At 47.0% G+C, this 19,334-nt stretch overlaps 1 protein-coding gene across 2 annotated transcripts in view; it reads right to left on the bottom strand.

Moving 5' to 3' along the window:
* The window catches only part of arl9 (ADP-ribosylation factor-like 9), a 38,357-nt gene extending 36,873 nt beyond the window's left edge, over positions 1 to 1,484 (bottom strand). Inside the window, exon 1 of one of the 2 annotated variants that reach the window (XM_055643827.1) lies at positions 1,220 to 1,484. In XM_055643827.1, the coding sequence (XP_055499802.1) occupies positions 1,220 to 1,381 (162 nt within the window). In that variant the 5' untranslated portion in view covers positions 1,382 to 1,484. The remainder of the gene's footprint in view (positions 1 to 1,219) is intronic. The other variant, XM_055643818.1, reaches the window with a different exon arrangement.
* Positions 1,485 to 19,334: the final 17,850 nt, after the last annotated feature.

Genomic DNA, 19,334 nt, shown 5'->3' with positions numbered 1-19,334 from the left:
TGGTGCTCCAGAGAGAGCTGAGCCCGGGTCCAAAAACAAAAGCTGGAACCAAGTCTGGGCCGAGCCGAATACAAGAACAAGTCCCTGGACCTGGGTAGATCGTGGAGCAGGGAGTGGGAGTGAGGGGACATGAGGGAAATGAGGAGGAGGGAGATGCGGTGGGGAGTTGGGTAGTAGAGGGAGATGGGGGGGGGGGGGGGTGAGGGTGGAGGAGGGAGATGCCCCCTCCCTCCCCCCCACGCTCTACCACCCTCCCCCACCCCTCTCTACCCCTCTCTGTCTATCCCCCTCTCTACACTCTTGTCTCTACTCCTCCTCCATCTCTATCCCCTCTCTCTCCGCCCCCTCCTTCTCTAGGGATTGAAGAGGAGGGAGTGCTGAGGGATGAAGAAAAATTAGGTGCGCCTGCGCAGTTGCGCGAGTGGTGCAACATTGCGTTGGGGGATCCCCAAGTGACCAGGCGGGTCCCCAAGTGACCAGGCGGGTCCTCATGTGACCAGGGGGGTCCTCATGTGACCAGGGGGGGTCCCCAAGTGACCAGGCGGGTCCTCATGTGACCAGGCGGGTCCTCATGTGACCAGGGGGGTCCTCATGTGACCAGGGGGGCCCCAAGTGAGCAGGGGGGTCCCCAAGTGACCAGGCGGGTCCTCATGTGACCAGGGGGGTCCTCATGTGACCAGGCGGGTCCTCAAGTGACCAGGGGGGTCCTCATGTGACCAGGGGGAGGTCCCCAAGTGAGCAGGGGGGTCCAAAAGTGACCAGGCGAGTCCTCATGTGACCAGGGAGGGGGTCCCCAAATGACCAGGCGAGTCCCCAAGTGAGCAGGGGCGTCCCCTAGTGACCAGGCGGGTCCTCATGTGACCAGGGGGGGGGTCCCCAAGTGACCAGGGGCGAGTCCCCAAGTGAGCAGGGGGGTCCCCAAGTGAGCAGGGGGGTCCCCAAGTGAGCAGGCGGGTCCTCATGTGACCAGGGAGGGGGTCCCCAAGTGACCAGGCGGGTCCCCAAGTGAGCAGGGGGGGTCCCAAAGTGAGCGCGGGGGGGTCCTCATGTGACCAGGCGGGTCCTCATGTGACATGGGGGGGGGTGGGGTCCCCAAAGTGACCAGGTGGGGTCCCAAAGTGAGCAGGGTGCTAGAGGGTCCCATTCCCAACCCCCACATGCCAGCCCACAGCCGCATGTACTCCAGCACGGTGTGTGTCTACTCGCGGTCCCGCCTCACCTTCTTCTCCACCTTCGTCTCCACCTTCGGCGCCACCGTCTTCGCCACCTTCTTCTGCGGTGTCTCGGCGCGGAACCATCTTCCCCAAGCGGCGTAAACGATGCCCCCGCCCAGCACCGCCGCTAACGCGAGCAGCCCGGCGCGATAAACTCCCTCCAGCATCGGCAGCCACTGGCGGCGGCGCCCGGAACCACTGGCGGGCCGGGCCACCGCCCCCCGCCGCCGACACGCCCTCTGTGAGCCGCCACTCGCATTGTGAGCAGCGCCGCCGTCAACCCCAGCACGACCAGGCGCTCACTCACTCACTGCCACACCTGCCCGGACATGTACATTGCACCTCCCTACTCACTGCTACATCTGCCCACAGTCATGTACACTACACCTGGTACACAAAAGTGCTGGAGAAACTCAGCGGGTGCGGCAGCATCTATGGAGCGAAGGAAATAGGCAACGTTTCCGGCTGAAACCCTTCATCAGTCTGCTGCACCCGCTGAGTTTCTCCAGCACTTATGTCTACATTCTATTTTCCAACATCTGCAGTTCCTTCTTGGACATGTACACTACACCTGCCCGGCCATGGCCATGTACACTACACCTGCACACTTATTAAAGAGGTAATAATGGGGCATTTGGAAAGCAGTAAAAGGATTAATCCAAGTCAACATGGATTTATTTATTTATTTATTTTTATTTTTATTAGAAGTACAATGTTGCAGTAATGCACACCACATATATCTCATTACATTTGTTGTACCCCATCACTTTTTGAACTTTAAAAAAGATAGAAATAAAAGAAGTAAGGAATTTGAGAAAAAGTCGTGAAGGTGCAGGAAAGTGTTGGGAAAAGAAAGCCATTAGAAAAGGAGTTAGAGAAGAAAGTTAAGAAATGGACCATAGAAAAGAAAGAAAGACGGCAAAAAAAAAACTCCGCAAAAAGGGATATACCAACCGTATTTTTTCACCCCCCCGTTACCAGATCCTGGCACCATTTATTTTGTAAATTACTATTGCACCTTATGCTTGTAATAAGTCCATAAATGCAGACCACGTCTTTTGGAAGTGGTCTGCTTTGCCTCCTAGCAGGAGTCTCATCTCTTCCAGATGTAATGTTTCGAACATGTTTGAAATCCACATTTTTATTGTTGGTATAGGAGCATTTTTCCAGAATTTGAGTATAAGCTTTTTTCCCATTATTAGCCCATAATTAAGTAAATTCTTTTGAACAGCTTCCGGAAGTGGCGGCGCTGTTAACAGCTGCGGCTCGCCTGCAGTCCGTCTGTCTTTACTTTTTTCTGTTGTTTTTTTTGTCTTGTTTTGGTTAAGTTTTGGTTTGTTGGGTTGTGTTAGAGGGGGTGAAATATGTTCTCTGTCTCTTCCTTCGGGGGAATGCGACTTTTTCGTGTCGTATCCCCCTTCTCTGCCTCCGTCTGCGCTGAGGCCTAACGGCGGAGCTGGCGGCCTCCACCCTGCGACCGATCCCGAGGCTCCGGAGGCAGAGCCAGCCAGGACTTACCAACGAGAGGCTGGCCGTCTTCGGGGCTAAGGCAGCGGTGGCCCGACTTGCTGGTGCGGCTTTCTGGCTTTCGGCGGCGGCCTGGAGCTGATGTGGCGGGGCTGAGACTGCAGGACCCGGAGCTGGGGCAGCGGCCTGGATCTGGGGCGGCTGCCCGGAGCTGGGACAGCGGCCCGGAGCGGAGACTGCGGGACCTGGAGCGGCGACTGCGGGCCCCGGAGCTGGGGCGGCAGCCCGGAGCTGGGGCGGCGACCCGGAACTGGGGCGGAGACTGCGGGACCCGGAGCTGGGGCGGCGGCCTGGAGCGGGGGCAACGGTCCGGAGCTGATGCTGTGGAGGGCCATCTCGGAGCGGAGACGGCGTTCCGGCTTTCTGCGGCTGCGACATCACCACGGAGGTCAGCTGGACTGGAGGACGGCATCTTCGGCCTGGATCAATCGCCTCAGCGCAGAGGGAGAACAAGGAGGGAAGAGACGGAGACTAAGACTTTGCCTCCATCACAGTGAGGATGTGCCTGGTGAACTCACTGTGGTGGATGTTTAATTTGTGTTTATTGTATGTTTTGTTATTATTGATTCTGTGTATGACTGTGTCTGACTGCAGGCAACATAATTTCGTTCATAGAGGTACCTACTAAATGAGGGGCAGTGTTGGACCTCCTGTTAGGAAATGAGACGGGACAGGTGGCGGAGGTGTGCGTTGGAGAGCACTTCGGGTCCAGTGATCACAATACCATTAGTTTCAATATAATTATGAAGAAGGTCAGAACTGGACCTAGGGTTGAGATTTTTGATTGGAGAAAGGCTAACCTTGATGAGATGTGAGATGATTTAAAAGGAGTGAACTGGGACATTTTGTTTTATGGGAAAGATGTAGAAGAGAAATGGAGGACATTTAAAGGGGAAATTTTAAGAGTACAGAATCTTTATGTTCCTATATTTAAGAAGGAACTGCAGATGCTGGAGAATTGAAGGTACACCAAAAAGCTGGAGAAACTCAGCGGGTGCAGCAGCATCTATGGAGCGAGGGAAATAGGCAACGTTTCGGGCCGAAACCCTTCTTCACTTTATGTTCCTGTTCGGTTGAAAGGAAACAGTAAAAATTGGAAAGAGCCATGGTTTTCAAGGGAAATTGGACATCTTATGTGAGTTAAGGGAAACGAGTAGAGTAGCTATGGATACTATGAGTTTCAAAGTAAAAGAAGCACTGACACTTTTGAAAAATATAAAAGTGGATAAGTCTCCAGGTCCTGACAGGATATTCACTAGGACATTGAGGGAAGTTAGTGTAGAAATATCCGGGGCTATGACAGAAATATTTCAAATGTCATCAGAAACGGGAATAGTCCCCAAGGATTGGCGTACCATTGTTTAAAAAGGGTTCTAAGAGTAAACCTAGCAATTATAGACCTGTTAGTTTAACTTCAGTGGTGGGCAAATTAATGGAAAAGATACTTAGAGATAATATATAAGCATCTGGATAAACAGGGTCTGATTAGGAACAGTCAACATGGATTTGTGCCTGGAAGGTCATGTTTGACTAATCTTCTTGAATTTTTTGAAGAGGTTACTAGGAAAATTGACGAGGGTAAAGCAGTGGATGTTGTCTATATGGACTTTAGTAAGGCCTTTGACAAGGTTCCTCGTGGAAGGTTGGTTAATAAGGTTAAACTGTTGGGTATAAATGCCGGAATAGCAAGATGGATGCAACAGTGGCTAAATGGGAGAAGCCAGAGGGTAATGGTGGATGGCTGTTTGTCGGGTTGGAGGCAGGTGACTAGTGGGGTGCCTCAGGGATCTGTGTTGGGTCCTTTGTTGTTTGTCATGTACATCAATGATCTGGATGAAGGTGTGGTAAATTGGATTAGTAAGTATGCAGATGATACCAAGATAGGGGGTGTTGTGGATAATGAAGAGGATTTCCAAAGTGTACAGAGTGATTTAGACCATTTGGAAAAATGGGCTGAAAGATGGCAGATGGAGTTTAATGCTGATAAATGTGAGGTGCTGCACCTTGGCAGGACAAATCAAAATAGGATGTACATGGTAAATGGTAGGGAATTGAAGAATACAGTTGAACAGAGGGATCTGGGAATAACCGTGCATAGTTCCTTGAAGGTGGAATCTCATATAGATAGGGTGGTAAAGAAAGCTTTTGGTATGCTAGCCTTTATAAATCAGAGCATTGAGTATAGAAGCTGGGATGTAATGTTAAAATTGTACAAGGCATTGGTGAGACCAAATCTGGAGTATGGTGTACAATTTTGGTCGCCCAATTATAGGCAGGATGTCAACAAAATAGAGAGAGTACAGAGGAGATTTACTAGAATGTTGCCTGGGTTTTTCAACAACTAAGTTACAGAGATAGGTTAAATAAGTTAGGTCTTTACTCTCTGGAGCGCAGAAGGTTAAGGGGGGACTTGATAGAGGTCTTTAAAATGATATGAGGGATAGACAGAGTTGATGTGGACAAGCTTTTCCCTTTGAGAATAGGGAAGATTCAAACAAGAGGATATGACTTCAGAATTAAGGGACAGAAGTTTAGGGGTAACATGAGGGGGAAGGTAGCCCTGAACTAGAATTGGAATTGGATTCCTTTATTGTCATTCAGACCTTTCGGTCTGAACCATATAACCATATAACAATTAAAGCATGGAAACAGGCCATCTCGGCCCAACAAGTCCTGCCGAAACAACTTTTTTTCCCTTAGTCCCACCTGCCTGCACTCATACCATAACCCTCCATTCCCTTCTCATCCATATGCCTATCCAATTTATTTTTAAATGATACCAATGAACCTGCCTCCACCACTTCCACTGGAAGCTCATTCCACACCGCTACCACTCTCTGAGTAAAGAAGTTCCCCCTCATATTACCCCTCAACTTCTGTCCCTTAATTCTGAAGTCATGTCCTCTTGTTTGAATCTTCCCTATTCTCAAAGGGAAAAGCTTGTCCACATCAACTCTGTCTATCCCTCTCATCATTTTAAAGACCTCCAGTTTTTTGAAACACTTTTTTGGAAGATATTGATTGAAATAGATATAGGATTTGTGGTAGAAAGATTTGTGGTAGAAAGATCATTTTTATAGCATTTATTCGACCTATTAAAGACATCGGGAGCGTTTTCCAGAATTTGATTAGACTATAATTGGCATTAAACATAGCTTGGATTTATGAAAGGGATTTATGAAAGGGAAATCATGCTTGACTAATCTTCTGGAATTTTTTGAGGATGTGACAAGTAAAATGGATGAAGGGGTGCTAGTGGATGTAGTGTATCTAGACTTTCAGAAAGCCTTTGATGAGGTCCCGCACGGGAGACTAGTGACTAAAATTAGAGCACATGGTATTGGGGGTAGGGTGTTGACATGGATAGAAAATTGGTTGACAGACAGGAAGCAAAGAGTTGGAGTGAACGGGTCCTTTTCAGAATGGCAGGCAGTGGCGAGTGGAGTGCCGCAAGGCTCGGGGTTGGGGCCGCAACTGTTTGCCATATATATTAATGATTTGGAAGAGAGAATTAGGAGCAACACTAGCAAGTTTGCGGATGACAACAAGGTGGGTGGCAGCGTGAACTGTGAAGAGGATATTAGGACATTGCAGGGTGACCTGGACAGGTAGAGTGAGTGGGCAGATGCGTGGCAGATGCAGTGCAATAAAGATAAATGTGAGATTATCCACTTTGGCGGCAAAAACAAGGGGGCAGATTATTATCTCAATGGGGTTAGGTTAGGTAAGGGGGAGGTACAGCGAGACCTGGGTGTCCTAATGGAATGTTGGCCTTCATAACAGGAGGATTTCAGTATAGGAGCAAAGAGGTTCTTCTGCACTTGTATAGGGCTCTGGTAGAAACATAGAAACATAGAAAGTAGGTGCGAGAGCAGACCACCAGGTCCATCGAGCCCGCACCGCCATTCGCTCATGGCTGAACACTAAACAGACACACTTACCCACAAACAGTAGACACAAGACACAGAACACAAGACACTACCCTCCCCTTTATACCGCTATCACCCCTCTCCACCCCAAGAACCTCGTGATCTCCTGGGGGAGGCAAAAAAACGGATAAAAACCCAGGTCCAATTCGGGAAAAAAATCCGGGAAATTCCTCTCCGACCCCAATCTAGGCGATCGACACTTGTCCAGGAGATCACTCAGGTCTTACTATACTAACCATACCTAGGTCCATATCCCTGCCCTCTCCCCGTAGCCCCTTATCCCCTTGGCAGCTAAAAAACCATCTATTTTAGTCTTAAATATATTTAAAGTTTCTGCTTCCACTGCTCCCTGGGGCAGTGAATTCCATAAATTAACCACCCTCTGGGTGAAGAAGTTCTTCCTCATCTCAGTTTTAAAAGAGCCCCCCCTTATTCTGCAACTATGTCCCCTAGTTCTAGTTTCCCCGATCATTGGGAACATCCTCGGTGCATCCACCCGATCAAGGCCCCTCACGATCTTATATGTTTCAATGAGATCGCCTCTCATTCTTCTAAACTCCAAAGAGTAGAGTTCCAGCCTACTTAACCTTTCCTCATATGTCAATCCCCTCATTGCAGGAATTAATCTTTTAAACCTTCGCTGCACTGCCTCCAGGGCTAGTACATCCTTTCTTAAGTATGGACCCCAGAACTGTACACAGTATTCCAAATGTGATCTCACTAATACTGTGTACAGCTGCAGCAAGACCTCCGTGTTTTTATACTCAATCCCCCTAGCAATAAAGGCCAAAACTCCATTGGCCTTCCTGATTGCTTGCTGCACCTGCATACTAACTTTCAGTGATTCATGTACTAATACCCCTAGATCCCTTTGCGTTGTATTCCATTGTATTGTACAACGCAGCTCCTCCTCATTTAGAAAATAACTTGCCCTATCATTTTTTTTCCCAAAGTGAATGACTTCACATTTATTAGTATTAAATTTCATCTGCCAAGTTGTTGCCCACTCACCTAGCTTATCTATATCCTTTTGCAGACTCTTCCTATCCTCCTCATCCCCTACTTTTCCTCCCATTTTTGTATCGTCCGCAAATTTTGATATATTACACTTGGTCCCCTCCTCCAAATCATTTATATAAATTGTGAACAACTGGGGTCCCAGCACCGACCCTTGCGGAACCCCGCTAGTTACCGGTTGCCATCCCGAGTATGAACCATTTATCCCCACTCTCTGCTTCCTATTTGTTAGCCAATCCTCTACCCATGCTAATATATTACCCCCAATCCCATAATTTTTTATTTTTAGCAATAGTCTCTTATGTGGCACCTTGTCAAAAGCCTTTTGGAAGTCCAAGTATACCACATCCACCAGTTCCCCTTTATCCACCCGGGTTGTTACTTCCTCAAAGAATTCGAGCAGATTCGTTAAACAGGACTTCCCCTTCACAAAACCATGCTGGTTCTGTCCGATGAAGTCATGTTTATCCAAGTGCCCCGTTAGTGTTTCTTTAATAATTGTCTCTAACATTTTACCCACCACCGATGTTAGACTAACCGGTCTATAGTTACCCGCCTTCTGTTTACTTCCTTTTTTAAATATAGGTGTTACATTGGCCATTTTCCAATCCACTGGGACCGTTCCTGCCTCCAGGGAGTTTTGGAAAAGTTATCACCAATGCATCCACAATCCCCACCGCTATCTCCCTCAAGACCCTTGGATGTAATCCATCAGGCCCAGGGGATTTATCCTCCTTCAGTCTCATTAATTTCCCTAATACCACCTCCTTGGTGATCTTAATAGTATTTAGCTCCTCCATTCCTACCGCCCCCTGTTTATCCAGCGTTGGAATATTTTTTGTGTCTTCTATGGTGAAGACTGATACAAAATACTCGTTTAATGCCTTTGCCATTTCCATGTTCCCCACCAACAACTCTCCAGTCTCACCCTCCAATGGACCAACGTTCACCTTAGCCACCACATCTGGTGAGACCACATCTGGAGTATTGTGTACAGTTTTGGTCTCCTAATTTGAGGAACGACATCCTTGTGATTGAAGCAGTGCAGCGTAGGTTCACAAGATTGATCCCTGGGATGGCGGGACTGTCATAGAAATTAGGTGCAGGAGTAGGCCATCCGGCCTTTCGAGCCTGCAATGAGGAAAGATTGAAAAGCTTGTATTCACTGAAGTTTAGAAGGATGAGGGGGTGGATCTTATAGAAACATATAAAATTATAAAAGGACTGGACCAGCTAGATGCAGGAAATTTTTTCCAAATGTTGGGTGAGTCCAGAACCAGGGGACAAAGTCTTAGAATAAAAGGGAGGTCATTTAAGACTGAGGTGAGAAAAAACATTTTCACCCAGAGAGTTGAGAATTTATGGAATTCCCTGCCACAGTGGAGGCCAAGTCACTGGATGGATTTAAGAGAGAGTTAGATAGAGCTCAAGGGGCTAGTGGAGTCAAGGGATATGGGGAGAAGGCAGGCACAGGTTATTGATAGGGGATGATCGGCCATGATCACAATGAATGGTGGTTCTGACTCGAAGGGCCGAATGGTCCCCCCCTGCACCTGTTTTCTACACCTGCCCAGACATGTACACTACACCTGCCCAGACATGTACACTACACCTGCCCGGACATGTACACTACACCTGCCCGGACATGTACACTACACCTGGCCACTCACTGCTACACCTACCCACAGACATGTGCACATCTCTCCCCACTCACTGCTGCACCTGCCCAGACATGTGTCTATATACACACCTCCCCACACAGACATATACACCTACACCTCCCCAGTCACAGCTGCACCTCCACAAACACACAGCCACACCTCCCCACAAGCACAGTCATATGCAGCTACAACTGCCCAGTCACAGCCACACCTCCCCATTCATAGAGTGATAGTGTGGAAACAGGTCTTTTGGCCCAACGTGCTGACACCAGCCAACATGTCCCAGCTACACTAGTCCCACCTGCCTGCATTTAGTACATATCCCTCCAAACCTGTCCTGTCCATGTACCTGTCTAACTGTCCCAGCTTCCACTATTTCCTCTGGCAGCTTGTTCAATACACTCACCACCGTTTGTGTGAAAAAGTTATCGCTCAGATTCTTATTAAATCTATTGAACCTATGTCCGCCGGTCCTCGATTCCCCTACTCTGGGCAAAAGACTGTGCGTCTACCCAATTTATTGCCCTCATGAATAATCTTCTTGAATTTTTGGAAGATGTTACACGGGAAATTGATGAGGGTAACGCAGTGGATGTTGTGTATATGGACTTCAGTAAGGACTTCAGTATTGTACATCAATGATCTGGATGATGGTGTGGTAAATTGGATTAGTAAGTATGCAGATGATACTAAGATAGGTGGGGTTGCGGGTAATGAAGTAGAGTTTCAAAGTCTACAGAGAGATTTATGCCAGTTGGAAGAGTGGGCTGAAAGATGGCAGATGGAGTTTAATGCTGATAAGTGTGAGGTGCTACATCTTGGTAGGACAAATCAAAATAGGACGTACATGGTAAATGGTAGGGAATTGAAGAATGTAGGTGAACAGAGGGATCTGGGAATAACTGTGCACAGTTCCCTGAAAGTGGAATCTCATGTAGATAGGGTGGTAAAGAAAGCTTTTGGTGTGCTGGCCTTTATAAATCAGAGCATTGAGATTATAGAAGTTGGGATGTAATGTTAAAATTGTACAAGGCATTGGTGAGGCCAATTCTGGAGTATGGTGTACAATTTTGGTCGCCTAATTATAGGAAGGATGTCAACAAAATAGAGAGAGTACAGAGGAGATTTACTAGAATGTTGCCTGGGTTTCAGCAACTAAGTTACAGAGAAAGGTTGAACAAGTTAGGGCTTTATTCTTTGGAGCGCAGAAGGTTAAGGGGGGACTTGATAGAGGTTTTTAAAATGATGAGAGGGATAGACAGAGTTGACGTGGAAAAGCTTTTCCCACTGAGAGTAGGGAAGATTCAAACAAGGGGACATGACATGAGAATTAAGGGACTGAAGTTTAGGGGTAACATGAGGGGGAACTTCTTTACTCAGAGAGTGGTAGCTGTGTGGAATGAGCTTCCAGTGAAGGTGGTGGAGGCAGGTTTGTTTTTATCATTTAAAAATAAATTGGATAGTTATATGGATGGGAAGGGAATGGAGGGTTATGGTCTGAGCGCAGGTATATGGGACTAGGGGAGATTATGTGTTCGGCACGGACTAGAAGGGTCGAGATGGCCTGTTTCCGTGCTGTAATTGTTATATGGTTATATGGTTATATGATTTTATGCACCTCTATAAGGTCTCCCATCATCCTCCTGCACTCCAAAGAACAGAGACCAGCCCACTCAACCTCTCCCTGTAACCCTCTAGTCCTGGCAACATCCTTGTAAATCTTAGGTACACAAAAATGCTGGAGAAACTCAGCGGGCGCAGCAGCATCTATGGAGCGAAGGAGATAGGCAACGTTTCGGGCCAAAACCCTTCTTCAGGCCTGAAACGTTGCCTATCTCCTTCGCTCCTTAGATGCTGCTGCAACCGCTGAGTTTCTCCAGCATTTTTGTGTACCTTCGATTTTCCAGTATCTGCAGTTCCTTCTTAAACTCCTTGTAAATCTTCTCTGAACCCTTTCAAACTTGATAATCTTTCCTATAACACAGTGCCCAGAACTGAACACAACTCTCTAAATTCGCTCACCAATGTCTTATACAACTGCAACATGGCACGCCAATTTCTATACTCGATACTACTTTTTTACAATTTTATCTACTTGCGACACAACCTTCAAGGAACCATGCACCTGTCCTCCTAGATCCCTCTGCTCTACAACACTACCCAGAAGCCTATCGTTTACTATGTAGGTCTTGCCCCTTTGACCCCCAAAATGCAACACCTCACACTTCTCTGTATTAAATTCCATCAACCATTCCTCTGCCCACCTGGCCAATCGATCCAGATCCTGCTGCAAGTCTTTGACAACCATCTTCACTCTCTTCAAAACCACCAACCTTTGTATCATCAGCAAACTTACTAATCTTGCCATGTATGTTCTCATCCAAATCATTGATGTAGATGACAGACAGTAACAGGCCCAGAACTAAACCCTGAGGCACACCACTAGTAACAGGCCGCCAGCCCGAGAAGCAACCTTCCACCATCACCCTCTGCCTGCATCCATGGAACCATTTGCTATCTGTTCAGCTATCTCTCCATGGATCCCTGGCGATCTAATCTTCCAGCATAGGAGCACCGCAAGGTTGCATACTCTCCCCTCTTCTTTACTCTCTCTACGCCAATGACTGCACCTCCACAGACTCCTCTGTCAAGCTTCTCAATTTTGCGGACAACACAACCCTGATTGGACTGATCCAGGATGGGGAGGAATCTGACTAGAGACAGGAAGTGACACAGCTGATGTCCTGGTGCCATCGCAACAACCTGGAGCTCAATGCTCTTAAGACAGTGGAATTGATTGTACACTTTAGGAGAGCTCCCCCTCCCCTCACCCCACTCACATCAACAACACCAGTCACATGGAGTAATTTAAGTTTGTTGGAACCATCATCTCCAGAGACCTTAAATGGGGGACCACCATCGACTCCACAGTCAAAAAGGCCCAACAGAGGATGTACTTACTGAGGCAGCTGAGGAGGTTCAGTTTTATACTGCCATCATAGAGTCTGTCCTCACCTTCTCCATCATGGTCTGTTTTGGCTCAGCCCAAACATGACATCCGGAGGCTGAGGCGAATCATTTGATCAGCTGAGAAGGTTATTGGCTGCAACCTTCCCCCCATTGACGAACTGTACACTGCAAGGGCCAGGAAGCGAGCGGGTAAGATCATCTCTGGCCCCTCACCCTGGCCACAAACTCTTTGAATCACTTCCCTCTGGAAGGCGACTCCGGACTGTCAAAGCCACCACAGCCAGACATAAAAACAGCTTTTTTTCCATGAGCAGTAGCTCTACTCAAAGCCAAAAGTCTGTAGCTTCCTGGTGCTCTGGTATTTTTTTTCATTCTTCACATGTTTAAATTATGTTTTATTTTTAATTGTCTACTGTATATCATGTTGTTACTTGCGAGCAAAGCACCAAGGCAAATTCCTTGTATGTATACATACTTGCCTAATAAAATGTATTCACTTCAATTCAATCGTATACCTCCCATCGCAGCCTTGCAGATACACCCCCAGACTCGCTGCTGAAAGCAGGCATATGCATTTATACCTTCCCACATCGCCCTTCTTCTTATGCACACAGATGTAGCAGTTATATTATCCCAGTTATATCACCCCACACTGTCACACCACCCTGCCTTATGTCACTCCTCAATAATACTGCCCCATATAGCCCTCCATCCCACAAGCACTGATGTAGCAGTTATGTGTAGGAAAGAACTGCAGATGTTGGTTTAAATCAAAGATAGACATAAAATGCTGGAGTAACTCAGCGGGACAGGCAGCATCTCTGGAGAGAAGGAATGGGTGACGTTTCTGGTCAAGACCCTTCTTCGGACTGAAGTTATACCATCCAACATGCCTAGTCAGTTATACCACCCCACAGGGCCCTCCTCCCCAGACACGCAGATGAAGCCCAGTTATACTAGCCACAGATTGCACCAAACCAGTTATACAGTAAAAAATTGCAAAGAGCATTTTCTCCCAGCATCGGTCAAAAACAATTGGGCAGAGATTAAATGGTTATGCATGGGGGTAATTAGCAGCCATAGAGATACAAGAACCCTCCAATGTTCAAATCTTGATCAAACAACAGAATGCTGCAGGAACTCAGTGGGCCAGAGCACATCTGTGGAGGAATGGACAGGTAACATTTGGGGTTGGGACCCATCTTCAGACTGGCCCAACCTGAAACCTCAGCTGTCCATTCCCTCCACAGATGCTGCCTGACCCACTGAGTTCCACGGTACGTTGCTCTTGCTAAGATTGATTAGTAGGACTGGATGTTACAATCCCAATGATTTCACTACAATTGACATTCTTGGGGATGACCACTAGGTGATTTTGCTACCAATCAGACACATCTTCAGTTGTGTACCTCAACGTAACTGGGTGTTTCGGCCTTTTATCACAAGACATCCTCAGTCGAGGCAGGCCAATAACCTTCTCAGTTGATCAGAACTGGGTCTTATGGTTAGCCTCTAGATGGTCATGTGGCAGCCCAGACAGCAACTTTCCTCTTCAGCCACAGCCAGCGACTGCTCCGTTCGGCAGCATTTGCAAGTTCTTTTATTGCCCTCCTTTGTGCCTGCCCTTCGACTCCTACTTCTCTCAGGAGCCTTGTGGTGGAACTGGCTACAAAGCCCCTGCACCCCACCTCCACTGGACACAACCTTACACTCTAACCTCTCTCCTCTGTCTCTGCTGCAAGGTTTGAATATCAACGCTTTTTCCTTTCATAAGCCTCGTCCACAGCCTCTTCCCATGGGACCATCAGCTCAATGATGAAAACACGCCAACAGGAGTTGGACCAGAGCACGAGGTCTGGTCGCAGGTTGGTAACTGCGATTTCAACTGGGAACGAAAGCCTCTGGCCTAGGTCAACACGCATTTCCCAGTCCCTGGCTCCATTCAGTGGGCATGAGTTGAGAGGCGAGGGGGTAGCCCTCCGTTTCTATCCTTCCCAGATGAAGGATGGTATTTGCGGGGATGTTATCTGGGCATTGATAGGCATGGCGTTGGTGGTAACTCTCTTACACTCAAGTTCAGCTGCCAAACACCTCAGCACCTGGTTGTGTTGCCAGGTGTATCTGCATTGTGTTAGGCTGGTCTTAAGGTTAGGATGTGCTTGAGGTTTGCTGGAACTGCACACAGGGGGCAGGCTGGATCCTCTCCCAGCCAAAGATTTAGGTTTGTGGGAGAGGGAAGGACGTCATATGTGGCTCTGATAATGAAGCTCAACCTATTTGACTCCATGGTCCACAGCTCTCTCCATGTGATCTTCTTCCTCTCAACACCATCCCACGTCATCCAGCGGCCTTGTTTGGCTGTGGATATGGCCTTGGCACACCTGGCTGCTTCTCCCTGGTGGCGCACCTCCTCCAACACCAGGTGCCGACGTTCAGCTGGAGTAGCCTTTTGCCAGGTAGGTTTCATTGCTCCCAGGCCAAAGCCCCCTCGGCCTTGTTGGACATGGCCCACTATGTCCCGGTGTTGGAGGGTGGATTTTGCGTGCAGTACCACTGCTGCTGGAGCCCATTTCTTCCCTGTTGCTAGGGTTGGAGCAATACCTCTTATTATTGAGTCCCAGGATTCTGTTAGTGTCATGTCCAGCCTCACTTTGGCACATTTGTATCCCTCCACCAGGCTTGAGACTGGCAGTGAGAGGGCTCCATTCCCATAGAGCCCTATGCTGCCGAGGCATCTCGGCAGCCCAAGCCACTTCCTCACTTGTGAGTTCACCAGTCTCTCCAGCTGGTTGACATGGGATAAAGTGACCTCATAGATGGTAATTGGCCACATGAGTCGGGGCAGTAGACCGAATTGAAGGCACCAAAGCTTCAGCTTCCCTGGGAGAGCAGTGTTGTTGATTTGCTTGAGGCCACTGATTGTATCCTGCCTGAGTTGTTCCACCTGCTCTGCATCCTTGAGGTATGCGGTGTACCATTGTCCGAGGCTTTTGACAGGCTTCTCCAGGACAGTTGGTATTGTCTCGTTTTTGATGCGGAACCTTTCGTCAGTGAGCCGGCCTTTGATGATGGAAATACTGCAGGATTTGCTGGGTTTAATCTCCATTTTGGCCCATTTGATGTTTTCCTGGAGTTTATCCAGCAGGCGTTTGGTGCATGCTTTTGTTGTTGTTATTGTGGTCATGTCCCCCATGTATGCCCTGATTGGAGGAAGTTGCAGCCCACTCTTCAAGCGTTCCCCTCCGACCACCCATCGTGATGCTCGAATGATGAGCTCAATTGCCATGGTGAAAACCAGAGGAGAAATGGTACAGCCTGCCATTATGCCTACCTCAAGGTGCTGCCAGGCGGTGGTGTTGTCCTGTGTTGTGACGCAGAACTGGAGGTCCTGGAAGTAAGCTTTTACCAGCTTTGTGATAACCTCTGTGACCTGGAAGAAATTAAAAGCTGCCCAAAGAGTCTCATGGGGCACCGAACCAAAGGCATTGGCATATAACATATAACCATATAACCATATAACAATTACAGCACGGAAACAGGCCATCTCGGCCCTACAAGTCCGTGCCGAACAAATTTCTTTCCCCTTAGTCCCACCTGCCTGCACTCATAACATAACTCTCCATTCCCTTCTCATCCATATGCCTATCCAATTTATTTTTAAATGATACCAATGAACCTGCCTCCACCACTTCCACTGGAAGGTCATTCCACACCGCTACCACTCTCTGAGTAAAGAAGTTCCTCCTCATATTACCCCTAAACTTCTGTCCCTTAATTCTGAAGTCATATCCTCTTGTTTGAATCTTCCCTATTCTCAAAGGGAAAAGCTTGTCCACATCAACTCTGTCTATCCCTCTCATCATTTTAAAGATATGAGGGATAGACAAGTCCCCCCTTAACCTTCTGCGCTCAGGAGAATAAAGACCTAACTTATTTAACCTATCTCTGTAACTTAGTTGTTGAAACCCAGGCAACATTCTAGTAAATCTCCTCTGTACTCTCTCTATTTTGTTGACATCCTTCCTATAATTGGGCGGCCAAAATTGTACACCATACTCCAGATTTGGTCTCACCAATGCCTTGTACAATTTTAACATTACATCCCAGCTTCTATACTCAATGCTCTGATTTATAAAGGCTAGCATACCAAAAGCTTTCTTTACCACCCTATCTATATGAGATTCCACCTTCAAGGAACTATGCACGGTTATACCCAGATCTCTCTGTTCAACTGTATTCTTCAATTCCCTACCATTTACCATGTACGTCCTATTTTGATTTGTCCTGCCAAGGTGTAGCACCTCACATTTATCAGCATTAAACTCCATCTGCCATCTTTCAGCCCATTTTTCCAAATGGCCTAAATCACTCTGTAGACTTTGGAAATCCTCTTCATTATCCACAACACCCCCTATCTTGGTATCATCTGCATACTTACTAATCCAATTTACCATACCTTCATCCAGATCATTGATGTACATGACAAACAACAAAGGACCCAATACAGATCCCTGAGGCAGCCCACTAGTCACCTGCCTCCAACCCGATAAACAGCCATCCACCATTACCCTCTGGCTTCTCCCATTCAGCCACTGTTGAATCCATCTTGCTATTCCTGCATTTATACCCAACAGTTGAACCTTCTTAACCAACCTTCCATGAGGAACCTTGTCAAAGGCCTTACTAAAGTCCATATAGACAACATCCACTGCCTTACCCTCGTCAATTTCCCTAGTAACCTCTTCAAAAAATTCAAGAAGATTAGTCAAACATGACCTTCCAGGCACAAATCCATGTTGACTGTTCCTAATCAGACCCTGTTTATTCAGATGCTTATATATTATCTCTAAGTATCTTTTCCATTAATTTGCCCACCACTGAAGTTAAACTAACAGGTCTATAATTGCTAGGTTTACTCTTAGAACCCTTTTTAAACAATGGAACAACATGCGCAGTACGTCAATCCTCGGGGACTATTCCCGTTTCTAATGACATTTGAAATATTTCTACACTAACTTCCCTCAATGTCCTGTCAGGACCTGGAGACTTATCCACTTTTATATTTTTGAAAAGTGTCAGTACTTCTTTTACTTTGAACCTCATAGTATCCATAGCTACTCTACTAGTTTCCCTTACCTCACATAATTCAATATCCTTCTCCTTGGTGAATACCGAAGAAAAAAAATTATTCAATATCTCCCCCATCTCTTTTGGCTCTGCAGATAACTGTCCACTCTGTCTCTCCAATGGACCAATTTTATCCCTCGTTATCCTTTTGCTATTTATATAGCTGTAGAAACCCTTTGGATTTACTTTCACCTTACTTGCCAAAGCAACCTCATATCTTCTTTTAGCTTTCCTAATTTCTTTCTTAAGATTCTTTTTACATTCCTTATACTCCTCAAGCACCTCATTTACTTCATGCTGCCTATAATTATTGTAGATCTCCCTCTGTTTCCGAACAAGATGTCCAATGTCCCTTAAAAACCAGGGCTCTTTCCAATTTTTACTGTTTTCTTTCAACCGAACAGGAACATAAAGATTCTGTACTCTTAAAATTTCCCCTTTAAATGTCCTCCATTTCTCTTCTACATCTTTCCCATAAAACAAAATGTCCCAGTTCACTCCTTTTAAATCATCTCGCATCTCATCAAAGTTAGCCTTTCTCCAATCAAAAATCTCAACCCTAGGTCCAGTTCTGACCCTCTCCATAATTATATTGAAACTAATGGTATTGTGATCACTGGACCCGAAGTGCTCCCCAACGCATACCACCGCCACCTGTCCCGTCTCATTTCCTAACAGGAAGTCCAGCACTGCCCCTCCTCTAGTAGGTACCTCTATGTATTGCATGATCTAAGAAAATCGCATGCAGATCTCTCTTTTCCTTCTTGGCAGTTTGTATCTGGTGCCAGATGACGTTTGCATGTTCCAGACATCCTGAGAAACCACGTACCCCTGCTTTCTGCACTGACGTGCCAATGAAGTTGTTGCTCTGCAAAAATGCTGAGTGTCTTTGGGCCACAACACCAAAGAAGATCTATCCTTCCACGTTCAGAAGGCTGATCTGGCGGAATTAACTAATGGTTGAGGAGTTCTTTTCTTTGGGAATTAAAATCCCTCCTGCCCTTCGCCAAGCCTTAAGTATGATTCCTTTCCCCCATGCCACTTTCATTAACTTCTAAAGGTATTTCAGGGCACCAGGGGTGTTCTTATAGAGCCTGTATTGAATGCCATTGGGTCCTGGGGCTGATGCTGTTCTTGCCCGTTTGATTGTGTTCTCTACCTCCTTCCATGGAGGAGGCCTTATGTCCATCTGGTGCTCAGGTGGGTTGATAGGTGGCATGTCATCTGAACTGGCAGGTACGGGATACTGAGTTGGATGATCAGCCATGATCATATTGAATGGCGGTGCAGGCTCGAAGGGCCGAATGGCCTACTCCTGCACCTAATTTCTATGTTTCTATGTTTCTATGTTTCTAACTGGCTCATGCCTCCGGTTGTCAGAGTACGTCTTCCTCAGGTGCTCCTCCAATTCCCTTACAGGTACTCCCAGGATCCCGCTCTTCTCCTTGACAAAGAGGCTTTTGACAAACTTATATGGATCTCTGTAGAAACTTGTCCTTGCCCGTTCTTTCTTCTTGTGTTGCTTTCTCAGGCATTCTGCTCTTCGCAGGATTGCCAGGCGTTGCTTTATTTATGCCTGCAGTGCCTCGAGTCCTTTCCTTTCTGCCTCTGTGGCCTTCCTCCACTGTTTTCTCAGCTCCCTTTCTTTCATGAGACTTTTGATCTTCTGCTGCCTCCTGGACTTGTACTGGAGTGCTGGTTCCTTCTGTGTCCTCCGTTTCATGACCTACACCCCAAATCTCTCCGCCCCATAGTTGTATATGGTGTCTCCCATCTTCTCCAGTTTTCTTTCCACACATCCCTTCAATCCTTCCAGAAGATGGACGAGGTCAGTGTTAATGGTCTCCCACTCTTTCCTCTGGCAGGATTTAGGCCACAAGATTTGAGGC

This window comes from Leucoraja erinacea, chromosome 1 (genome assembly GCF_028641065.1).
Source record: "Leucoraja erinacea ecotype New England chromosome 1, Leri_hhj_1, whole genome shotgun sequence".
In the NCBI taxonomy this organism is placed as follows: Eukaryota; Metazoa; Chordata; class Chondrichthyes; order Rajiformes; family Rajidae; genus Leucoraja; species Leucoraja erinaceus.
Note: the sequence above shows the minus strand (reverse complement) of the source record. Positions and strands in the feature narration are given on the sequence as shown.